General features: G+C 40.5%; 1 protein-coding gene across 6 annotated transcripts in view; it reads left to right on the top strand.

The window, feature by feature from the left end:
* Window positions 1–18,735, top strand: part of TRIM59 (tripartite motif containing 59) — a 59,951-nt gene extending 41,216 nt beyond the window's left edge. The window contains exons 1-4 of one of the 6 annotated variants that reach the window (XM_011959067.1): window positions 6,574–6,616; window positions 7,532–7,600; window positions 8,479–8,589; window positions 16,945–18,735. In XM_011959067.1, coding sequence (XP_011814457.1) covers window positions 8,563–8,589; window positions 16,945–18,159 — 1,242 coding nt within the window. In that variant the 5' untranslated portion in view covers window positions 6,574–6,616; window positions 7,532–7,600; window positions 8,479–8,562 and the 3' untranslated portion in view covers window positions 18,160–18,735. Of the gene's footprint in view, window positions 1–6,509; window positions 6,649–6,690; window positions 6,884–7,531; window positions 7,601–8,478; window positions 8,590–16,944 lie in introns of those variants that run through there. The other 5 variants (XM_011959069.1, XM_011959071.1, XM_011959070.1 and 2 more) reach the window with 5 other exon arrangements.
* Window positions 18,736–20,579: the final 1,844 nt, after the last annotated feature.

Below are 20,579 nucleotides of genomic sequence, written 5' to 3'. Positions count from 1 at the left end.
TTATAGTGGCCTTTATGCTGGATTTATTTAACTTGAAATGGTGGGCAATCCCAGCTGCAGACTTCACTCCATGGTACATATCAAGCAATTCAGCTTTTTCTTGTAACGTCATAACTTTTCTCTGCTTCTTAGTAGCACTTCCAGCATCATTAGTGACACTCTATGGTGTTATTCAAGGTTTATAGTATTGCACTAAACACAATGAAAAATACATGAGAACCGTGAGATCACTTTTGATCACAATAAGCGATTTACTAGGGAGATGAACTGCTCATGGGGAGATGATTAAGCTCACACAGTGTTTTAAGCAGATACAACATGAGCTCACTGCAATAGCAACAGAAGGGACTATGAAATTATTACAGTAGTACGGTATGTGCTATTGTTCATTTTATGCAGTTATGATTTAATGTTGCATCTTTATGTTTGTTTACACTTCTCTCAACTTTGAATGGTGCTATGTACAGTCTGTGTGTGTAAGTTTCGGTAAATTTTAACTTTTTAGAAAAGGTTTGTGTATATTTTATGGTAGTACATAATAAACTAGCATCTACCTATACTTTATGCAATCATGACATACTTTTTTTGATATTTCTAGGCTACATGGTTCATCTGTGAGTTTTTTCAAATTGTCCAAATCTCCATGATATTTTCTAATATATTTATTTTTAAAAATCCACCCCTAAGTGGGCCCTTGCAGTTCAAACCTGTGTTGTTCAAGGATTACCAGTATAAGTAATCATCCACATGAGCTATTTCAAGTCCTTAGCACACACGTTTGGGAACTGCCATTCTGAATATAGAGAGTGACATGTATATACTATAAGAAGGTTTGTATAACTAGAAAAGTCCTCTTATTTCTCCTTTAAAAGACAACAGGGCAGTGTCTCAGTAGAGGATGTAAATTACAGGGGTGTTTTACTCTCTCAAGTCTCAAAAACTTAAAAGATACATGTTTCTTGACTTTTCAGCTATAATGCCAACCAGCATTAGGAAGATATTACCCAATCCCAGACTTGTCTTGCTGCCCCAAATCCAACCATTCTGAATTACAGGAGACAGAGACTATCACCTGAAAAGGTGATATAGCACAGATATGATGAATGGGGGCCTAATTGTGAGGTGGGCAGCCAGTGTGATTTGTATCTATTCTGGAAATCCCTCTATTGATCTCAGAATGGGTGAAGATCACCCAGGTACAGCCCCAACTTCTGGTCATCAGTCACCAGAAATCTGGGAAACTCAGTGGCATAAGGCCTGGGCTGCTTGTGCCAGTTGGAGGTACACCTTAATCTGCAGTTTATCTGATATTGTCATTTAATTAGATCTGTACGTTAGCTCGCTTAGATAAGCAACTTGAGCATAGGAGCTGTGTTCTTTGTCTCTGTAATGCTGTGTATTTTAGAAGGCAACTAACAGATATTGATTTGAAATGGACTAGAGAATCATACAAGGCTGTATCAAAATAAAAATTATATGAATCATTTATCAGAAAAAATTCTTGAAATTCAAAATGTTTGAATCATTTTTTAAAAATAGATGCATGCATAACCATTACAAAATAGTCTTGAAAACTGGATATTAAGTGCCTACATAAAGAGATCCCCAAATTTACTTAAGGTTACAGCCACCCATAAAATTAAGTACTTAAAAGAGCTGGTGGCAAAAAAGTTAGTGGCATTTGAAATAAAAAAGACTCAATGATAATAAAAAAAAGGAAAAGTAGTTACAAGGTAATCTGCTCCAGGACAGACACATCTCTGGAGTCTTCCAAGGTGCATTCAGAGATACAGCTGAAAAGGGCTATGTGAAAATAAATTCTGTGTATGTTCTAGTTTTAAAAATTGTGGGTCGGGCGCAGTGGCTCAAGCCTGTAATCCCAGCACTTTGGGAGGCCCAGACGGGTGGATCACGAGGTCAGGAGATCGAGACCATCCTGGCTAACACAGTGAAACCCCGTCTCTACTAAAAAAAAATACAAAAAACTAGCCGGGCGAGGTGGCGGGCGCCTGTAGTCCCAGCTACTCCGGAGTCTGAGGCAGGAGAATGGCGTAAACCCTGGAGGCGGAGCTTGCAGTGAGCTGAGATCTGGCCACTGCACTCTAGCCTGGGCCACAGAGCGAGACTCCGTCTCAAAAAAAAAAAAAAAAATTGTGTAGTAATTTATGTATTTTTAGGTAGTAATATACAAACGAGCTCAAACTCAGTTGAAAGCAACACCAACATGGTTGCTACGTTTCTCTCCTCTAAAAATGAGGTTTTTCTAGATTGCCTCCAAAATCCCCCCAAACTCCAGGTCTCTGAGTCTATAAACTCCGCTGCATCTTATAGCTGTGTGCTGTTTTTCCAGATAAAATGACCTTCTATGAACTGTTAGGTAGATTCTCCCAGCTCATTATCACAGATTCATTGCCACTATAATTATGGTGCCAGCTGCTGCTGTTTTTTTTTTTTTTTTCTTTGCACTCTAGGCTCCAGATGAAAGCTGTGCATTTTCTGTGAAGTCCTAGAAATGAAATACATGAGCTTTCTAACTTTGGAAAATCACATGTTCTCTTTATTAGAATTCTGCTGAGACTAATGTGATGGGAGACAAGAGTGGAGTATTTAAACTCTGTAGCTATTAACACCCCAATCAAGTGTTTTAGCTTGTCTATACGGTACTTCTCTGTTACTGATGCCTCCTGTTTTAGCAACTGAGACAGAAGATGCCTAGAAGCAAAAAGTCTGACCTGAGCACCAGAAAGCTGTCATAATTAAAAAAAAAAATTCTTTGTAGAGATGGGGTCTCGTCATGTTGTCTGTCCATGGCTGGTCTCAAAACTCCTGAACTCAACTGATCTGCTGGCCTCCATCTTCCAAAGTGCTGGGATTACAGGCGTGAGCCACCACGCTCGGCCTAGTTGTCATAAAATTCATGTTATATTGCCTCCTCTTCTACACCTGGTAATAACTGCAAATGTTTATCATCTTTTATCTCTTTCCAGTATTCTATCAAAAGATTACTGGAAGTAAGGCCGGGTGCAGTGGCTCAAGCCTGTAATCCCAGCACTTTGGGAGGCCAAGGTGGGTGGCTCACTTGAGGTCAGGAGTTCAAGACCAGTCTGGCCAACATGGTGAAACCCCGTCTCTACTAAAAATACAAAAATTAGTTGGACACAGTGGTACGTGCATGTAACCCCAGCTACTCGGGAGGCTGAGGCAGGAGAATCGCTTTAACCTGGGAGGCAGAAGTTGTAGTGAGCCGAGATTGTGCCACTACACTCCAGCCTGGGCGACAGAGCATGACTCCATCTCCAAAAATAAAAAATAAAAGAGGCCCCGCCCAAGCAGCTCAACTGTTCTCTTCCCCACCATTTTTTTGGGTGGCTGAGAAACTTATCACCTGAGTTTTAGGCTTGTGGATTTGAAGCATGTACTCCTGCATTTGAATATTAGTTCTCCTGTCCCACCTTCCCAGGAAAACATTATCTTTTGTAGAGTATGTTAATCACAGTCCACAAAACCAAGTATGTCAAGCTGACTGCCACGACTTAGGCCACCATTGCTCCTGTGGTTCTCCACACCATCCCAGCCTCCTCAATCCCCAAATTCATGCTGGCGTACAGAAATCTTGAATCTTTGGCAGGGTTGGGAACCCATGGGCCTCTGAAGCAGACTCCCTGGAGGCACCAATATAAACCTTCCCTTTTGGCGTCATAGTTTTCCCCCACTAGGACCCGAGTCATCTCTATTTTGGGGCAAACATAATTCTTTCTGCTTCTTTGAAGCATTCGGCCTCTTCCTGAAAATATTGTTTTTCTACATGGGCTCAGGCTTTTTGGGAAACAACAGCCAGTAAGTCTAGTGTGAGGTTCTTCTGTTTTCTTGCTACATACATAACTGTTTTGAGGTAAGAAAGCACACGGGAAAACAGGTGAAAAAAATTATAGCTCAAAAACATTTTCATCCGTATTAATTCAATTCCAGAAGCAATTACGCTTTTTATAAAGACAACAATTTAACATACTACATTTACTGCTATGGAAAGATAATTCATAATATGTTGGGTTGTTTGTTTTGAGACAGGGTCTCACTCTTCTGCCCAGGCTGGAGTGCAGTGGTGTGATCATAACTCACTGCAGCCCTGATTTCCCCGGCTCAAGCAATCCTCCTGCCTCAGTCTCCTAAGTAGCTGGGACTACAGGCATGAGCCACCACTCCGGCTAATTATTTTATTTTCTGTAGAGATGGGTTCTCACTTTGTGGCCCAGACTGCTCTCAAATTTCTGGGCTCAAGCAATTCTTCCACTTTGGCCTCCCAAAGTGTTGGAATTACACACATGGGCCACCACGCCTGTCCCACATGTTGTTGTGACAGGAAATTATAAAAATGTCTATCACGATGACTCCAATGTTTAAACAGAAAATGTACATCAAGTCAAAACGAATATTTACCACCATGAAACAGTAGCTATCACTACAATTCACACTTCATAAGCAACCTTTTTAGGAGCTGAATTGGTGAAGCTATCTGAGATTGACTAAGGCCTCACTAATACTGCCTTACTTTCTGCTTTATATCTTTAATATTTTCTGTAATTTACTGAATAAAAGCCTAGCACCTGAATGTACTGCAATATAAATATACAGTATATAGAGCCCATAGATTTTTTTTTTTTTTTTCTGGAATGCAGTGGTGCCATCTTGGCTCACTGCAACCTCTGCCTCCTGGGTTCAAGCGATTCTCCTGCCCCAGCCTCCAGACTAGCTGGGATTACAGGTGCCTGCCACCACACCAGGCTAATTTTTTGTATTTTTAGTAGAGATGGGGTTTCACTATGTTGGCCAGTCTGGTCTCGAACTTCTGACCTCAGGTAATCCACCTGCCTTGGCCTCCAGAAAGTGCTGGGATTACGGGCGTGAGCCACTGCACCTGGTCTAGAGCCCATATCTTTATTCAGCACATTAGTAAACAAAATGACTTTATTTATGGGAAGTTAAATAATTCAAACTTAAAGCTGTTGGAACTTTATTCTGAGCCTTGAGAGGAATGTGGCTACAGCCTGAGCCAAGCAGCAGGCATCTGCACCGTCTGCCTTTTGTTTCTGTATATAATTAAAATAGGAGGAGCAAATCATACCAGAGATACAACCCCCTGAGATCACTACCCGTCCTCACGGAGTAACGAAGTACCCTTTCTTGGAATGCAGCAATCTGTAACCCACCAAATAGCTGTAAGTATGCACTGGTCTTTTACGGAAAATGAAATCCTGCTAAAATTTGTCTCTGGCCACCTAGGTGAAACCTTAACTTCTTCACTTTGGAATGCTGACCCCATTTGGAGCTGGTGTCTCCCGGGTGGCTACCCTCAGGCCTTACGCTGGAATAAACTCTTATCCTTAATCATATTTCCTGAATCTATTTAAGGTCGACAGGAGAGGGAAGCGGAGATGTCTTGAGATAAATCTGAATAAAGTTTCTCAAGAAAAAAGGGAAAGGGACCTCTGAGCTGTACGTTGTTTTCTAACTCTAGGGAGTTAGAGGTGAAGTAGGAACTTGAAGTTGGAAGTGCTGAGTTGGACAGCCCTCATCTCTAGGCAATACTTTAGTAAAGTGGAAAAACGGGAGAAGAGGATGAAGGCTAGGGAGAGACGCAGGGATCCACCCAACCCAGTCTCGGGTTTCCCACTCGCTCTCGGAGTTGGGTACAAAGAGTGTTCCAAGGCCCCTTCTCCTGTGCTCAGCCCAGTGCTCCGGTGGGTCAGGTCTCCGGAACGCGTAAACAAAAGCAAACAGCTGAGCGGCAGAGGGCGCTGGCTACAGGTGTGGGTGTCCCCTGAGGATGCGTGGCGACTTCCCGGAGCAGCGGGTCTGTGAGGCAACGATGGAAGACACCGCGCTACACAGCATAGCAGCAGGCCCTGCCCTGGATGGCTCCAAGTAAAAGACAGTTCCTAGCCGGGCGAAGTGGCGGGCGCCTGTGGTCCCAGCTACTCGGGAGGCTGAGGCAGGAGAATGGCGTAAACCCGGGAGGCGGAGCTTGCAGTGAGCTGAGATCTGGCCACTGCACTCCAGCCTGGGCGACAGAGCGAGACTCCGTCTCAAAAAAAAAAAAAAAAAAAAAAAAAAAGACAGTTCCCCAGAAGCCGTCGGCCGCCGGCGATTCGCCTCCTCCCGCGCCAGACCCCGCCTCTTCCCCCGACTACCGGTGCCATCCGGATGCCCCAGGCGGGACCCCAGCTCACGAGGCCCACCGGCCGAAGCTCCCCACAGGCTAGAGAGCCGCTCCTTCGAGGCCAAGCTTCCGAGAGGCGGCCTGCGCCTAGCACGCAGGCGTGGAAAGCTAGGCGCCAGCCTCGAACTGACCGAAGCCACCAGCCTCGGGCCGCGCCGTCAGCCGTTTACTTTCGAACGAGCCCAGCAATAGTTCCCATTGGCCGATGCCTCGCAGTTGAACGCTGCCTACAGACTGCGCCTGCGCCGCGAGACTCCGCGCGGCCCCGCCCGGCCTGGGCACCTGAAGCCCTTCGGGGCGGAGGAGGGCGGGGACTCGGGGCGACTCTCAGCATCATCCTGGAGCCGGTGGCTCTCTGTTTCGGCGCTGTGGAGTCGCCTAGTCCGCCTCCTCCCCGCGGTGAGTCTAAGGACCTTTACGGATCCGAGAAGGTGGCTCTGAGTCCTTTTTCTTTTGCAGTAGCACAGGCTGGTGTTCCCAGTGTGTTTGCTGGGGAGTCCTTGGGGCGTGACGATAGAGGGAGTGGTTTGGGACCTGCACTCATTGCCAGTTGTCCCACACTGGAGTTTGGGGAACCACTCTCCCGTCCCTCCACTGTGGAGCTGCGTTCCTGTAAGGGAGGAGGCGCTCTGTGGTGGCCAGGGTGAGCTGGGCCAGGCCGAGTCGGTCAGCCCCGCGGGGCTTGGGGACGGGCGGTTGCGGAGGCGGAGGCGCTTTAGGAGGGAGGCCTGGGAGAGTGGAGCTTTCAGAGGGGGAGGGAAAGAGTACTGCCATTTTGAGCCCCTTTGTGGGAGGTGCTCGTGGGACTTAAGTGGGATAAGTGCAGTTACCCATTTTACAGATGTGAAGCCTCACTTTTGAGAGGTATTTGATAATACTGACTCAGGTACCACAGCATTGAAATGGCAGAAGAGAGATGAGCAAACTATACTGAATCAGTTACAATTTTGAGCTGACAAAGTATTTTACTCCCATGGATGCTTTTGTCTTGCACTTAATTTTAAGCACTCTAAAATGACCGTGAATGTTTTTTCTGCCATCACCATTGGTGGGTAATATTGTCGAGAGTTCATAAGCTACTTGACGTTGTAAAAAGAGGTCCTTTGTGACCGTCTGTTTGGTCAGAGTTCGGATTTTCAAGGAATAAGCGATATCTCTACTGCAGCTCCAGCAACGGTGTTGGTGTTTGTGACTTTTCGGAAAACACAGTGAAGCATAGTGAAGATAAACATCAAAGACAGTGAACTAACAACCATTTTTATGACATGAGACAATAAATTGAAAGCATTAAGGATAACATTATTTTAATTTTAGAATAAGAATAAAAGATTCTGGAGGAGTTGGAGAGAGTGTATTCAGTCCCCAAACCAGGAGATCAACAAAGTAGGTAAGTTCTGGGAGATTAAGTAAATATGAAAAACATTTTAAGTTTTTACAGAATGTATCATTTAAGCTATAAAGTGAAATTTAGAAGTCTTTTGAAAAAACATTATGTTGGTGGTGTATGAAATTCTAACCATCTTACCAAAGGAGCGGAGCATAAAGTGATAAACAGCTTCCTTCTCCGATCTGTACCTTAAAGGTACTCAACTCTTTTGTACATCCTTCTAGAAATTTTACAAGAATGTGTACATCTCAAAACACATGCAAAGTGGTTATTTTAGATATACAGATCTGCAGAACTACACAGAACTGCAAATTAAGTTACCTGGATACTTTTTCACTATGCATTCATATATTGGTCTTTCTAAATGAGTAAGTAGCTATTTAATCTGGCAAGGTGAAATTTTGATTTTAGGTAATGTTAGTTTTGACATTGCCTTTCACCAAACACGTTGATGAATATTTCCCACCAGATATATTTTTACTTTGAAAAGTATAACAAAAGTAATTAAAGCCTTAACTTCTCAAGTCAGTTCCTGGTTAAATTGAATTAATAGTCTTTTTTTGTTTTGTTTTTAGTTTTTTTATTTTGTAGTTTAGGAAAACAGGTTGATATCAAAATGAAATAAAATAGTACAGATGGACAAAGAGAGTTAAAATCAGCTGGCCATAGGATTTTTTTTTAATTTGAAAAAATTAAGGTGATCTCTCATTATTTTTGTATATTTATATGTGGCAGAATTTTTAAAAAAATCTTGTTTCTCTAACTTTCCGCAACAATGTTAAAAAAAAATCTTATATATGTATATAAATGATGCAGTTGTAGTTATTTCTTAAGTAAGTCTTCAATTGCATGAAATGTATTTCTTCTTTATCAGTTAGGGCCACAAAGATGTAAGCCCCAATTTGGGTGGTGGCACCACTTGAATTTTTCCATACTTAAAGCTGACTCACTAGAAGTCATGGGGCAAGTCATTGAATTCTATAATGTAGTAAAAATATTTTCGTTTCAGAGGCTGTGAAATGTAATGAATATTTTACAGCTGTTCATGTTTAGAGTTGAAAGGCAGGAAAGCATTAGTGAATTAAAGCTTAAAAACTGGTTTACACAAGAGAATGGGTAATGATATTTTTGGTGCTATTTAATCATCTGTTATACTGTCTATTACCTAGTATGCCAGTTAGACATCAGGGAGGCTCCCTAGTGAATTGGTCCTCTGGAGAAAGAATTAATAAAAAGTTTGAAAATTCAGAAATGTATTTGTTTTGACACTTGTGTTTTCACTAACACAAGACGTTAGTGAAATAATTTGTAAGTAGAGTGGTTTAGCCTCAGGTTTCTTTCCGAGAAGATTCATTTTTTTATATTTATAATTCTTGGTGACTTTTAAAAGAGAAGCAGGAAATCTTGAGGTACTGGTTTCTACATAAGCTTGGTACTCACTAGAGGAAAATACATTTTACATGGATTATATTACTTTTTTGCTCTTTAAAAACATACAGTAGTATAAATTGATTCAAATTCATTTAGCAAAAGAAAGACTGGATAATAGGCAAGACACTTGAACATTTTTTTAAGTTTTTTTTAATTGTGTAAAATATACTAAACGTAAAATTTACCATTTTAATATTTTTAAGTATGCAGTTTGGTGGTATTAAATACCTTCAGATTGTTTTGTAATTATCACCACCACCTATCTCCATAACTTTTTCATCTTCCCAACCTGAAACTGTGTACCCATTTTTGGTACCAGGGACCAGTCTCGAGGAAGACAATTTTTCCATGGACAGGTGCAGGTGGTGGTGCATGGTTTTGGGATAAAACTGTTCTACCGCACATCATCAGGCATTAGATTCTCACAAAGAGCTACAACCTAGTTCCCTTGCGTGCGCAGTTCACGGTAGGGTTCACACTCTTATGAGAACCAATGCTGCCACTGATCTGGCAGGAGGCTTTGCTCAGGCGGGCTTGCCGGCCGCTGTGGTGGGAGTGCAGGGTGAGTAGGGAGGGTCGGGGACCCCTGCATTAAATGATAACTCTACGTCTTCCCTGCTCTCAAGCCCTGGCAACTACCATTCTACTTTCTGTCTTTGAGGACTGCTTATTGGTTTTGATATTATATATGCTTTTTTCACATATAATGTGAATGTAAATTTTTTTTCCATTGAACTAATTGAGTGAATTATATTAATAGATTTTTTGTTATTGAATTAACTTTATATTTCTGGAAAGAACCTTATGTAGTCATGGTGCAGTGTTTTTTTAAATGTACTCCTGTATTTGTTTTTGCTAACATTGTATTTAGAATTTTACATAAGTGTCCATTTTTGAAATTAGTCCATTTTTAGTTTGTGTTGTCTCAAGTTTTGGAATCATGTTATACTGTCATCCAAACATTTAGCAAACTTTTCATATTTGTATTCTGGAACAGTTGAGTAGGGCCTAGTCCACACACACTCAAGGGAGAGATTTCAAGAGTATCCAGGAAGTGCAGGTCATTGGGGGCCATTTTAGAGGCTGCCTATCACAGATAGCTAATGGCTTGTTTATTTACTTAAATAACTAACTCTTAGACTGGTCATGGTGACTCACAGCTATAATCCCAGCCGTTTGGGAGGCTGAGGGGGGGAGGATCTCTTGAGGCCAGGAATTTGAGACCAGCCTGGGCAACATAGTGAGACCCTATCTCTACAAAGCATAAAAACGTTAGGCACGTGTGTTGACATGTGCCTATCAGCTACTTGGGAGGCTGAGCTGGGAGGATTGTTTGAGCCTGGGAAGTTGAGGCTGCAGTGAGCCATGGTCTCACCACTGCATTCCAGCCCTAGTGACAGAGCAAGTCTCAGTCTCAAAAAGAGCCATCTCTTGGGTTTATCAGTTCTAGCATTTTTATTTTTTATTTTTTATTTTTTTGAGACATAGTCTTGCTCTGTCACCCAGACTGGATTGCAATGGCATGATCTCAGCTCACTGCAACCTCTGCCTCCCGGGTTCAAGCGATTCTCCTGCCTCAGCCTCCTGAGTAGCTGGGATTATAGGCACCTGCCACCCTGCCCAGCTAATTTTTGTATTTTTAGTAGAGATGGGGTTTTGCCATGTTGGCCAGGCTGGTCTCGAACTCCTGACTTCAGGTGATCTGCCTGCCTCGGCCTCCCAAAGTGCTGGGATTATAGGTGTGAGCCACAGTGCCCAGCCAGTTCTAGCAATTTAAGTTCTCTAGTTCATTATCATCTTCCATTTATCTTTATTATTATTTTGTATTTTGTACAAGGTGTGACTCTGTAGTCTAGGCTGGAATGCAGTGGAATGACCATGGCTCATGGCTCACTGCAGCCTGGACCTCCCAGGCTCAAGCAATCCTCCCTCCTCAGCCTCCTGAGTAGCTGGGACTAACAGGCGTGCGACACCATACTTAGCTAAGTTTTTAATTTTTTATAGAGATGGGGTTTCACTGTGTTGCCAGGGCTGGTCTCGAACTACTGGGCTCAAGTGATCCTCCCACCTTGGCCTTCCAAAGTGCTGGAATTACAGGTGTGAGCCGTCACACCAGGCCTATCTTTATTCTTTTTTTTCCACTTTTTCTCGTTTTTTTTTTTCTCTCTTTTTTTAAGTTGAATTATTTTATATTCCTTTTGGTTTGGTAAGGAAAGTGTATGGTGTCAACTCTGCCCGTGTAGTTTTTTTTAGCTCTGTAGATTTTACTGAAGAGTATTTCTGTTGTTTCACATGAATAAATTATGTCTTGGCTGTGTACAGAATTCTCAGCTCATATCCCTTTCCTTCTAGACCTTGTGGACATTGCTACATTGTGTTCTAGCATTCCTTGTTGCTAGTGATGTTCTGGTTATTTCCTGCTGTGTAACAAATATCTGAAAGCTTGGCTGGCCAGATGTTCAAGATGTCTTTTTCACTCATGTGTCTGGCAGTTCCTTGCCCTTCTGTTTGGCCTGTCTCTTCAGCAAAGTAGCCTGGACTTCTTACATAGCAGTTTGTGGCTCAGAGGCAGCAACCTGCCAAGCTAGTTAAGGGCTATACCTAGAACTCACCACATCACTTATACTGTATCTTCTTGGTCAGAGCAGTCACATGGCCCACACATATTCTAATAGGGGGAGAATAGATTTCAACTCTTCATGTGCAGGGAGTAGAAGCAAAGCCACATTATAGGACAGCTCGTGTGGGAGGTAATTATTGTGGGCATTCCAATTTTAGAAATTCCAGTCTTCCAGAGGAGAATTCTGAGATCTTTGGTTTTGTTTTCCTTTTTTCATCCTTCTTTTCTATGTGAATACTTGTAGGATTCTCTTTATTTCTTTAAAATTATATTATATTTTTAATTGCTTAATAGTTAAAAGTGAAACCATGATTTATAATGAAAAACAGATTCTTACCCTCTAGAAGCAGTCACTTTTATCTTTTTTAACATTTCTTTTGGTATTTTCTTCTATATTTCTAGATATTTATTTTTTGTGGTTTCTTTATTTTTAAAGTATGTATTGACTTTCTTATAAGGAAAAATTAAGATTTAGTTCTTAAACTGTTTCCTTACTGTATTTTCCCCCTCAATATAATTTTGTTATTCTTTGGTAAAATCAGTATTTGATATTTACAATATTATGACTGTTACAGTGAAAGCTGAGCCATATACTATAATATTAATATTTCCTCTTTTTGTGATTCTATCATTTTTTTCCCTAAATTTAGTTACCTCTCAGTATATTTCAGATACATGAAGCATTTCTGTCAGTTCCATTTATTTACTTAAATATCTGTCTTCTGCACGCTTGTAATCCTAGCACTTTGGGAGGTCGAGGCAGGCAGATCATGAGGTTAGGAGATCAAGATCATCCTGGCTATCATGGTGAAACCCTCTCTACTAAAAACACAGAAAAATTAGCCGGGCGTGGTGGCGAGTGCCTGTAGTCCCAGCTACTTGGGAAGCTGAGGCAGGAGAATGGCATGAACCCAGGAGGCGGAGCTTGCAGTGAGCGGAGATGGCGTCACTGCACTCCAGCCTGGGCGACAGAGCGAGATTCCGTTTCAAAAAACAAAAAAGAGATCTGTCTTCTGGATCTGCCTTCCTCTTCTAGAGTGACTCTTCTCTAGGCTTTCACAGTTGTCCTGGAATTTATTTCACCATTATGATGGTGAACATTCTTGCTTTTCTTTTCTCCCTGCAGTAGCGTCTTTCGAAAGAGTTGGCAGAAGGTTGCTCATTTTTGAGATCTTACGTTGTCAAACTGTCTTTATATAAAAATTTATTGTTTTTTTTCTATGTATAGACTTTTATTTTCCATTTCAGAAGCTATTTTTTTTTTTCTGAGAATATCAAAGGCATTACTCTATTATTGTTTCCAGTGTTATTGATGTTTTTACTCTTTGGAAACGTACATACAGCATAGCTAAATCCAAGATGTTCATCCTAGATTAATTTTTGCTCTTTTTCTTCCTTCCAGAAGCCTAGACTGGTTGTGGAAAATTTCTGCTGCATAAAATTTCATACTGGTTTCTGAAAGAACTAGCCTATAAGCATGGTAGCCACCTTTTTTTTTTTTAAAGAAAAAAAAAGGGTCTTGCTCTGTTGCCTAGGCTGGAGTGCGGTGGCAGTCGTGGCTTACTGCAGCCTCAACTTCTTGGGCTCAAGTGATCCTGCTGCCTCAGTCTCCCAAGTAGCTGAGACTATAGGCATGTATAACTGTGCCTGACTAATGTTTAATTTTTTGTAGAGATAGGGTCTCACGGTGTTGCCCAGGTTGATCTTGAGCTCCTGGCTTCAAGTGATCTTCCCACCTCTGCCTCCCAAAGTGCTGGAATTACAGGCGTGAACCACTGCACCTGGCCCACCTATATAGTTTACTTCTCAGGCAGCAACCAGAGTCAGAAAGTTCCTGACCTTACACAGTTATTTTTCAGTTCTAGTTTCTCTTGAATTTGTTGCCTAAAATTAGTTTTTAATAAACCAGTGAGAAAAGGGTAGTCCGAGAATAGATTTTGACTTCTGTGATCTTTAAGTTATCCACAAATTTTTGTCTAAAAAGTATTATTAAAAATTTTACATATGATAGCAGTAACTTTGAGACCAACCATGATTTTTGCTTCCTTTCTTTTTTGTTTTTTTTGAGACAGAGTCTTGCTCTGTTGCCCAGGCTGGAGTGCAGTGGAGCCATCTCATGCCTCAGCTTCCAGAGTAGCTGGGATTATAGGGATTACAGATGTGCGCCACCATGCCTGGCTAATTTTTGTGTTTTTAGCAGATACAGGGTTTCACCATGTTGGCCAGGTTGGTCTCGAACTCCTGGCCTCAAGTGATCCACCTGTTTTGGCTTGCTTCCATTTTATATAAGCTTAGGATTTGCTTTACAGTGTCGTGAATATTTTCATTTTAAAGAAAGTTGAGCTTTTGGGCCCCTAAATGCATTATCAGAGTTGTTCCCTAGCTTTTTGCAAGCATAGAATAGGGGTTTGGAGAGAAAAGTTAGATTCTGTTTTAGGACTAGTTTTGCTACTTAAACAATTGAATAGCTCCAGTAATATTAAATCTAGATTAAATGTATGTCCACTGCTCAAATTTTATTTCCTACAAAGTGTTATTCTGTTTATTCCTTCAGTGTGAATTCTGACATCACTGAAATACTCTGAAAAACACATTTATTTTTCTTGGGTGGTTTCTGTATGAGTTCAGAGATTTCTGTAGGTGTAAAGTTGTAAAGTCTTGCCAACATGCACTTACTTGAATTTATCTGCAGTGAATGTCATCTTTACTGTTGCTCAATTACTTTAGTTTGCTGGAATGCTTCACCGTTCAAGCTTAGTCTCTGTTTGACACACTTTGGCTCATTCAGGGTCTGTCAGTCTGAATGGAGTATTTTCTGATAGATTTTCCTTTTACACCTTTTCCTAAGCAGAGATTTTGCTATTAAAAAAAAAAAGAAAGAAAGAAAAGAAAACAACAAAACAAAATCCCGAAACAAAAATCTGTATTATCACAGGTGTCTGAAAAGGCATTTGTTCCTTGAACCAATAACAAGTCAATGCCTGCTATGTTAAAAGTTGTGCCTAAATTGCAGGAATATAACCATAGTTTAGACATAATTCCTGCCCTTCTAGGAGGCCTACATTCTAATGTATACAGAAAAGTTACAAAATTCTTTTAAATAAAATCTTGTTAAAGTGCTATGAAGTAAAAGTGCAGTGTTTAATGAGAATAACAGGGGACCTAATCTGGGGAAAGGCAGGCCCAAGTTGAGCCCTGAAGAAAGTAAGAGTTTGACAGATAGTAAAGATAAGGAGCCAAGTTTGCATTTTATTAAAAATGCAGTTAGTTACTTTTAGATGCTATTTTCACAGATTTTTAATCTTAAAAGTTAGTTCTATGGCATGTGATTTGGTAACCTTTATATTGTACGTGAATGGCACTTGGGTGTCTTTTTTTTTTTTTTAGACGGAGTTTCGCTCTTGTTGCCCAGGTGAGTGCAATGGTGTAATCTTGGCTGACAGCAACCTCCACCTCCCAGGTTCAAGCAATTCTCCTGCCTCAGCCTCCTGAGTAGCTGGGATTACAGGCATGAGCCACCGTGCCTAGCCATGGCACTTGGGTTTTTAAGTTTTGCCTAAGGTACTTTCAACAGTGGTGTAACTTGATTTTTCTCTATCAAGGGGTAAGCTAGTCTTTAGAATTGTGGCTTGCGTTGAGGGTAGGTATAAAGGAAAATAGTAGGAGGTGATAGGGTGCAAAATGGTCAGACTTCTGTTACTGGAAATATCAATAATAGCTTGCCAAGAGGTCAAGTTACTTGTGTCAGAGATGGTCTCTGAACTATTGCTGCGTTTCTTTTTCTGTCTCAGAAATACTGATTGAGAGACTTTTTCATGAAGGAAAGATGACTAATGGTCTCCTTTTTGTTCTTTACCATTTAGTGCTCTAGTTTTTCACTTAAAAATTAAGGCAGTAATTCAGTTACCATAGTCAACTCTTATCTTTCAAACTGATTTTTATTATAAGGACTAATTCAAAATTTTTCTGCCTTCTAAATCTCCAAGTTAAAATTATTGCCTTAGAAAATTATACTGTGCTGATCCTAGGGTTTAAGCATACTTGTATTTTAATTCGAGATGCTAAAAAATTTATGATAGTAACAGTTACTATGGAGAAATTTGATAACTTGCTTTGGAAACCATTATTGAGCCAACTGGGACATGTTTCCTCCTTTTGTATTAAAGAATATACTTTTGCTAAGCCTAACTTGTTATAATAGAAATAGTCTTGTCTACTCATTATATGTGCTTGGTTTTGATTTTATCATCTTAAATGTTAAAATGTTGCCCAAAATAGACCGGGTGTGGTGGCTCATGCCTGTAATCCCAGCACTTTGGGAGGCCGAGGCTGGCGGATCACGAGGTCAGGAGATCGAGACCATCCTAGCTAACACGGTGAAACCCTGTCTCTACTAAAAATACAAAAAATTAGCTGGGCGTGGTGGCAGGTGCCTGTGGTCCCAGCTGCTCGAGAGTCTGAGGCAGGAGAATGGCATGAACCTGGGAGGCAGAACTTGCAGTGAGCCAAGATCATGTCACTGCACTACAGCCTGGGTGACAGAGCGAGACTCAGTCTCACAAAAAAAAAAGAAAAAAAAAGTTGCACAAAATAGTTGTAATCACTAAGTAGACTTTAACAGAACACTTTGAATTTTAGTCTTTATTACATAGTATATTAGTCTGTTTTCATGTTGCTGATAAAGACATACCCGAGACTGGGTAACTTATAAGGAAAAAGAGGTTTAATGGACTCACAGTTCCACGTGTCTGGGGAGACCTCACAATCGTGGCAGGAGGTGAAAGGCACATCTCACATGGCTTCAGACAAGAAAAGAGAATGAGCCAAGGGAAAGGGGTTTCCTCTTAAAAAACCATCAGATCTCATGATACACAAGAACAGTATGGGGGAACTGCCCCAATGACTCAAGTTATCTACCACTGAGTCCCTCCCACAACATGTGGGAATTATGGGAGCTACAATTCAAGATGAGATTTGGGTGGGGACACAGCCAGACCATATGGCATAGCAACAAATTTAAATAACTTTAATTTGAAGCATTTTACTACAAATTAATGATAATCGCTTTGTTTGGGATGCTTCTGGTCCCTAAGGAATGAACTCTTAATTGTGATCAATTATTCACGATATATACTAGGAATTGAATTACTCAGAAAGCTTCATTTTAAAAATACCTTGTTCTCTTTTAAAAGACAAGCAGTATAGTAACAATTTGGAGGTTAATGCCTAGAATGTTAAATATGTACAGGTGTCTCTATGTAAACTTAAAATAAACTTTTCTCTTGACAGGAAATGCACAATTTTGAGGAAGAGTTAACTTGTCCCATATGTTACAGTATTTTTGAAGATCCTCGTGTACTGCCATGCTCTCATACATTTTGTAGAAATTGTTTGGAAAACATTCTTCAGGCATCTGGTAACTTTTACATATGGAGACCTTTACGAATTCCACTCAAGTGCCCTAATTGCAGAAGTATTATTGAAATTGCTCCAACTGGTATTGAATCTTTACCTGTTAATTTTGCATTAAGGGCTATTATTGAAAAATACCAGCAAGAAGACCATCCAGATATTGTCACCTGCCCTGAACATTACAGGCAACCATTAAATGTTTACTGTCTACTAGACAAAAAATTAGTTTGTGGTCATTGCCTTACCATAGGTCAACATCATGGTCATCCTATAGATGACCTTCAAAGTGCCTATTTCAAAGAAAAGGACACTCCTCAAAAACTGCTTGAACAGTTGACTGACACACACTGGACAGATCTTACCCATCTTATTGAAAAGCTGGAAGAACAAAAATCTCATTCTGAGAAAATGGTCCAAGGCGATAAGGAAGTTGTTCTCCAGTATTTTAAGGAGCTTAATGATACATTAGAACAGAAAAAAAAAAGTTTCCTAACAGCTCTCTGTGATGTTGGCAATCTAATTAATCAGGAATATACTCCACAAATTGAAAGAATGAAGGAAATGAGAGAGCAGCAGCTTGAATTAATGACACTGACAACATCTTTACAAGAAGAGTCTCCACTTAAATTTCTTGAAAAAGTTGATGATGTACGCCAGCGTGTAGAGATCTTGAAACAAAGACCACTTCCTGAGGTTCAACCTGTTGAGATTTATCCTCGAGTAAGCAAAATATTGAAAGAAGAATGGAGCAGAACAGAAATCGGACAAATTAAGAACGTTCTCATTCCCAAAATGAAAATTTCTCCAAAAAGGATGCCATGTTCCTGGTCTGATAAGGATGAAAAGGAAATTGAATTTTTTAAAATTTTAAACATTGTTGTAGTTACATTAATTTCAGTGATACTGATGTCAATACTCTTTTTCAACCAACACATCATAACCTTTTTAAATGAAATCACTTTAATATGGTTTTCTGAAGCCTCTCTGTCTGTTTACCAAAGTTTATCTAACAATCTGCATGAGGTAAAGAATATACTGTATCACATTTTCTATTTGTTGACGGAATTCATGTGGAAAATAGTTTCTCATTGAAAACGTCAATCTGAATTGTTGAAATGGGCTCATTCTGTACATTGCTAAATGAAAAATAGGGTGGCAGCATGAATAAATAGCAAACTAAGCTTTATTAGTGCTGAAACTAATATAAACAAAGTTTATATTTGTTGCTTTTGGTTAGCAGTATGTCAAAGTTAGAAATACCTGAAATATTCAAATCTTTGGGAAAATCTAGTAACTAATTTGAAAATTAATACACTATCCCATTTTTATTGGCTTTATGAAGGTTGACATAATGTTGCTGTGACATTTAAACATTCTTGTACCAATATTGTCTTTTAGCATTATTATATACTGCAGTTAATTGGCTTTACAGTTCTTTATATATATAGCAAAATCCTGAAAGTACGTATACCTTTATTTTGATATGGCTTGAAGCTTTTGAATGGGTGAATAGGATGATAGAAAGGTTTTAAAATCAAGCAACAAAGTCTTAAAGTGATAAGGCATTGCTTAAAGATCTTTTGATCAAACATACCTGTGTTTTAGATAGATTTAAGAGCCCTAAATGTTTATCACCATTCACTCCAAATAAAGCTATTGCTTTTGGATAACTGTTCGGGAACGGTGGCTTTTTTTTTTTTGAGACGGAGTCTCGCTCTGTCGCCCAGGCTGGAATGCAGTGGCCAGATCTCAGCTCACTGCAAGCTCCGCCTCCTGGGTTTACGCCATTCTCCTGCCTCAGCCTCCCGAGTAGCTGGGACTACAGGCGCCCGCCACCTCGCCCGGCTAGTATTTTGTATTTTTTAGTAGAGACGAGGTTTCACCGTGTTAGCCAGGATGGTCTCGATCTTCTGACCTTGTGATCCACCTGTCTCGGCCTCCCAAAGTGCTGGGATTACAGGCTTGAGCCACCGCGCCCGGCCAAGGGAACGGTGGCTTTTTAAAAGAAATTTTTGAGACTGGGTCTCACTTTGTTGCTCAGGCTGGAGTGCAGTTGTCTGGTCATGACTCACTGCAGTTTCGACCACCCAGGCTCAATCGATCCTCCCGCCTCTGCCTCTGGTGTAGCTGAGACAAGGCACACACCCCCATGCCTGGCTAATTAAAAACATTGTTTTTTGTAGAAATGAGGTTTTGCCATATTGCCCAGGTTGGTCTCAAAGTTCTGGACTCGAGATCTGCCCACCTTAGCCTCCCAAAGTGCTGGGATTACAGATATGAGCCACTGTACCTGGGGGCCAGCATTTTTAATACTTGTCATATTCTATAGTGTAAATTTAAGATTGTATTTAACTTTTCTGCTCATCAAATCAGTTCTTGGATTAAAAACTCATTCTTACTAGAACAGAATCATGTTGGTAACTTGGGCTGCAGCAGGTTTTGATGGCATTGTGGACTTTATTCATCTTTTAATTAAAGTTCTAGGGTACATGTGTACAACATGCAGGTTTGTTACATATGTATATATGTGCCATGTTGGTGTGCTGCACCCATTAACTCGTCATTTACATTAGGTGTATCTCCTAATGCTATCCCTCCCCCCAATACGCCCCAGTGTGTGATGTTCCCCTACCTGTGTCCAAGTGATCTCATTGTTCAGTTCCCACCTATGAGTGAGAATATGCGGTGTTTGGTTTTCGACTTTATTCATCTTAGCTCATTTAAATTTTCTACCACATTCCCTTAAGCTAATGCAAAAGTACCAACAACTTAATCTTATATTTGCTTTGCTTAAGAGGGCCTATTAAATCAAAGCCCTTTAGTTCCCTTTAACAGGGACTGGAGTTATGATGCATGTGTTACGACTTTTGGCCCACTGTTCATGCAACCCTAAGTGCAGGTTGATTTGCTTTCCAGAAATCCCAAAGGGGCTGCTCTTGGATCACTGAAGAAGAGCCTTATCTAGTTCAAAAAGACGTTTTGGCTCAGATTAGACAATGCTCCTGGCCCTACAGATTGCACATAAACTATCATAAATAAATACAGCTTTTTCAGGGAACTAGTCCTAAAAGTCTTATCTGCTGAGAACAAGTCTTAACACTAAGATGACTGTATTATATCAATTTATGATTAGAATCAGACTTACACCTAGCACAATTAACTATTGTGTGGGTAAAGAACATTTAAAGGGCATAGTAGAGGTAAGGAGACACATATTCAGGTAGTTAGAGATAAAAATACTAAGTTGCATTGATTACTTAAAATACTAGTCACATCATAAAAGTGCCCTGTAGTTTGAAAAACATAAGCCATGAAATGTATGTTAGCCATTATGTGTTAAGCTACTTAATCTCTCATATCTGTGATGTGAATATTTTTAACCCCCACTTTTTGTAGATGAGGGAACTGACAAGTGACTTGCCCAAGGCCATATAGCTGTGGGAGAACCCATGCATTCTCTTTTCAGAGTTCATGCTATCACTCAACTTTAAAGAAGTAGGCCAAGATGAATG

This window comes from Colobus angolensis, unplaced genomic scaffold (genome assembly GCF_000951035.1).
Source record: "Colobus angolensis palliatus isolate OR3802 unplaced genomic scaffold, Cang.pa_1.0 Scaffold48, whole genome shotgun sequence".
NCBI lineage: Eukaryota > Metazoa > Chordata > Mammalia > Primates > Cercopithecidae > Colobus > Colobus angolensis.
Note: the sequence above shows the minus strand (reverse complement) of the source record. Positions and strands in the feature narration are given on the sequence as shown.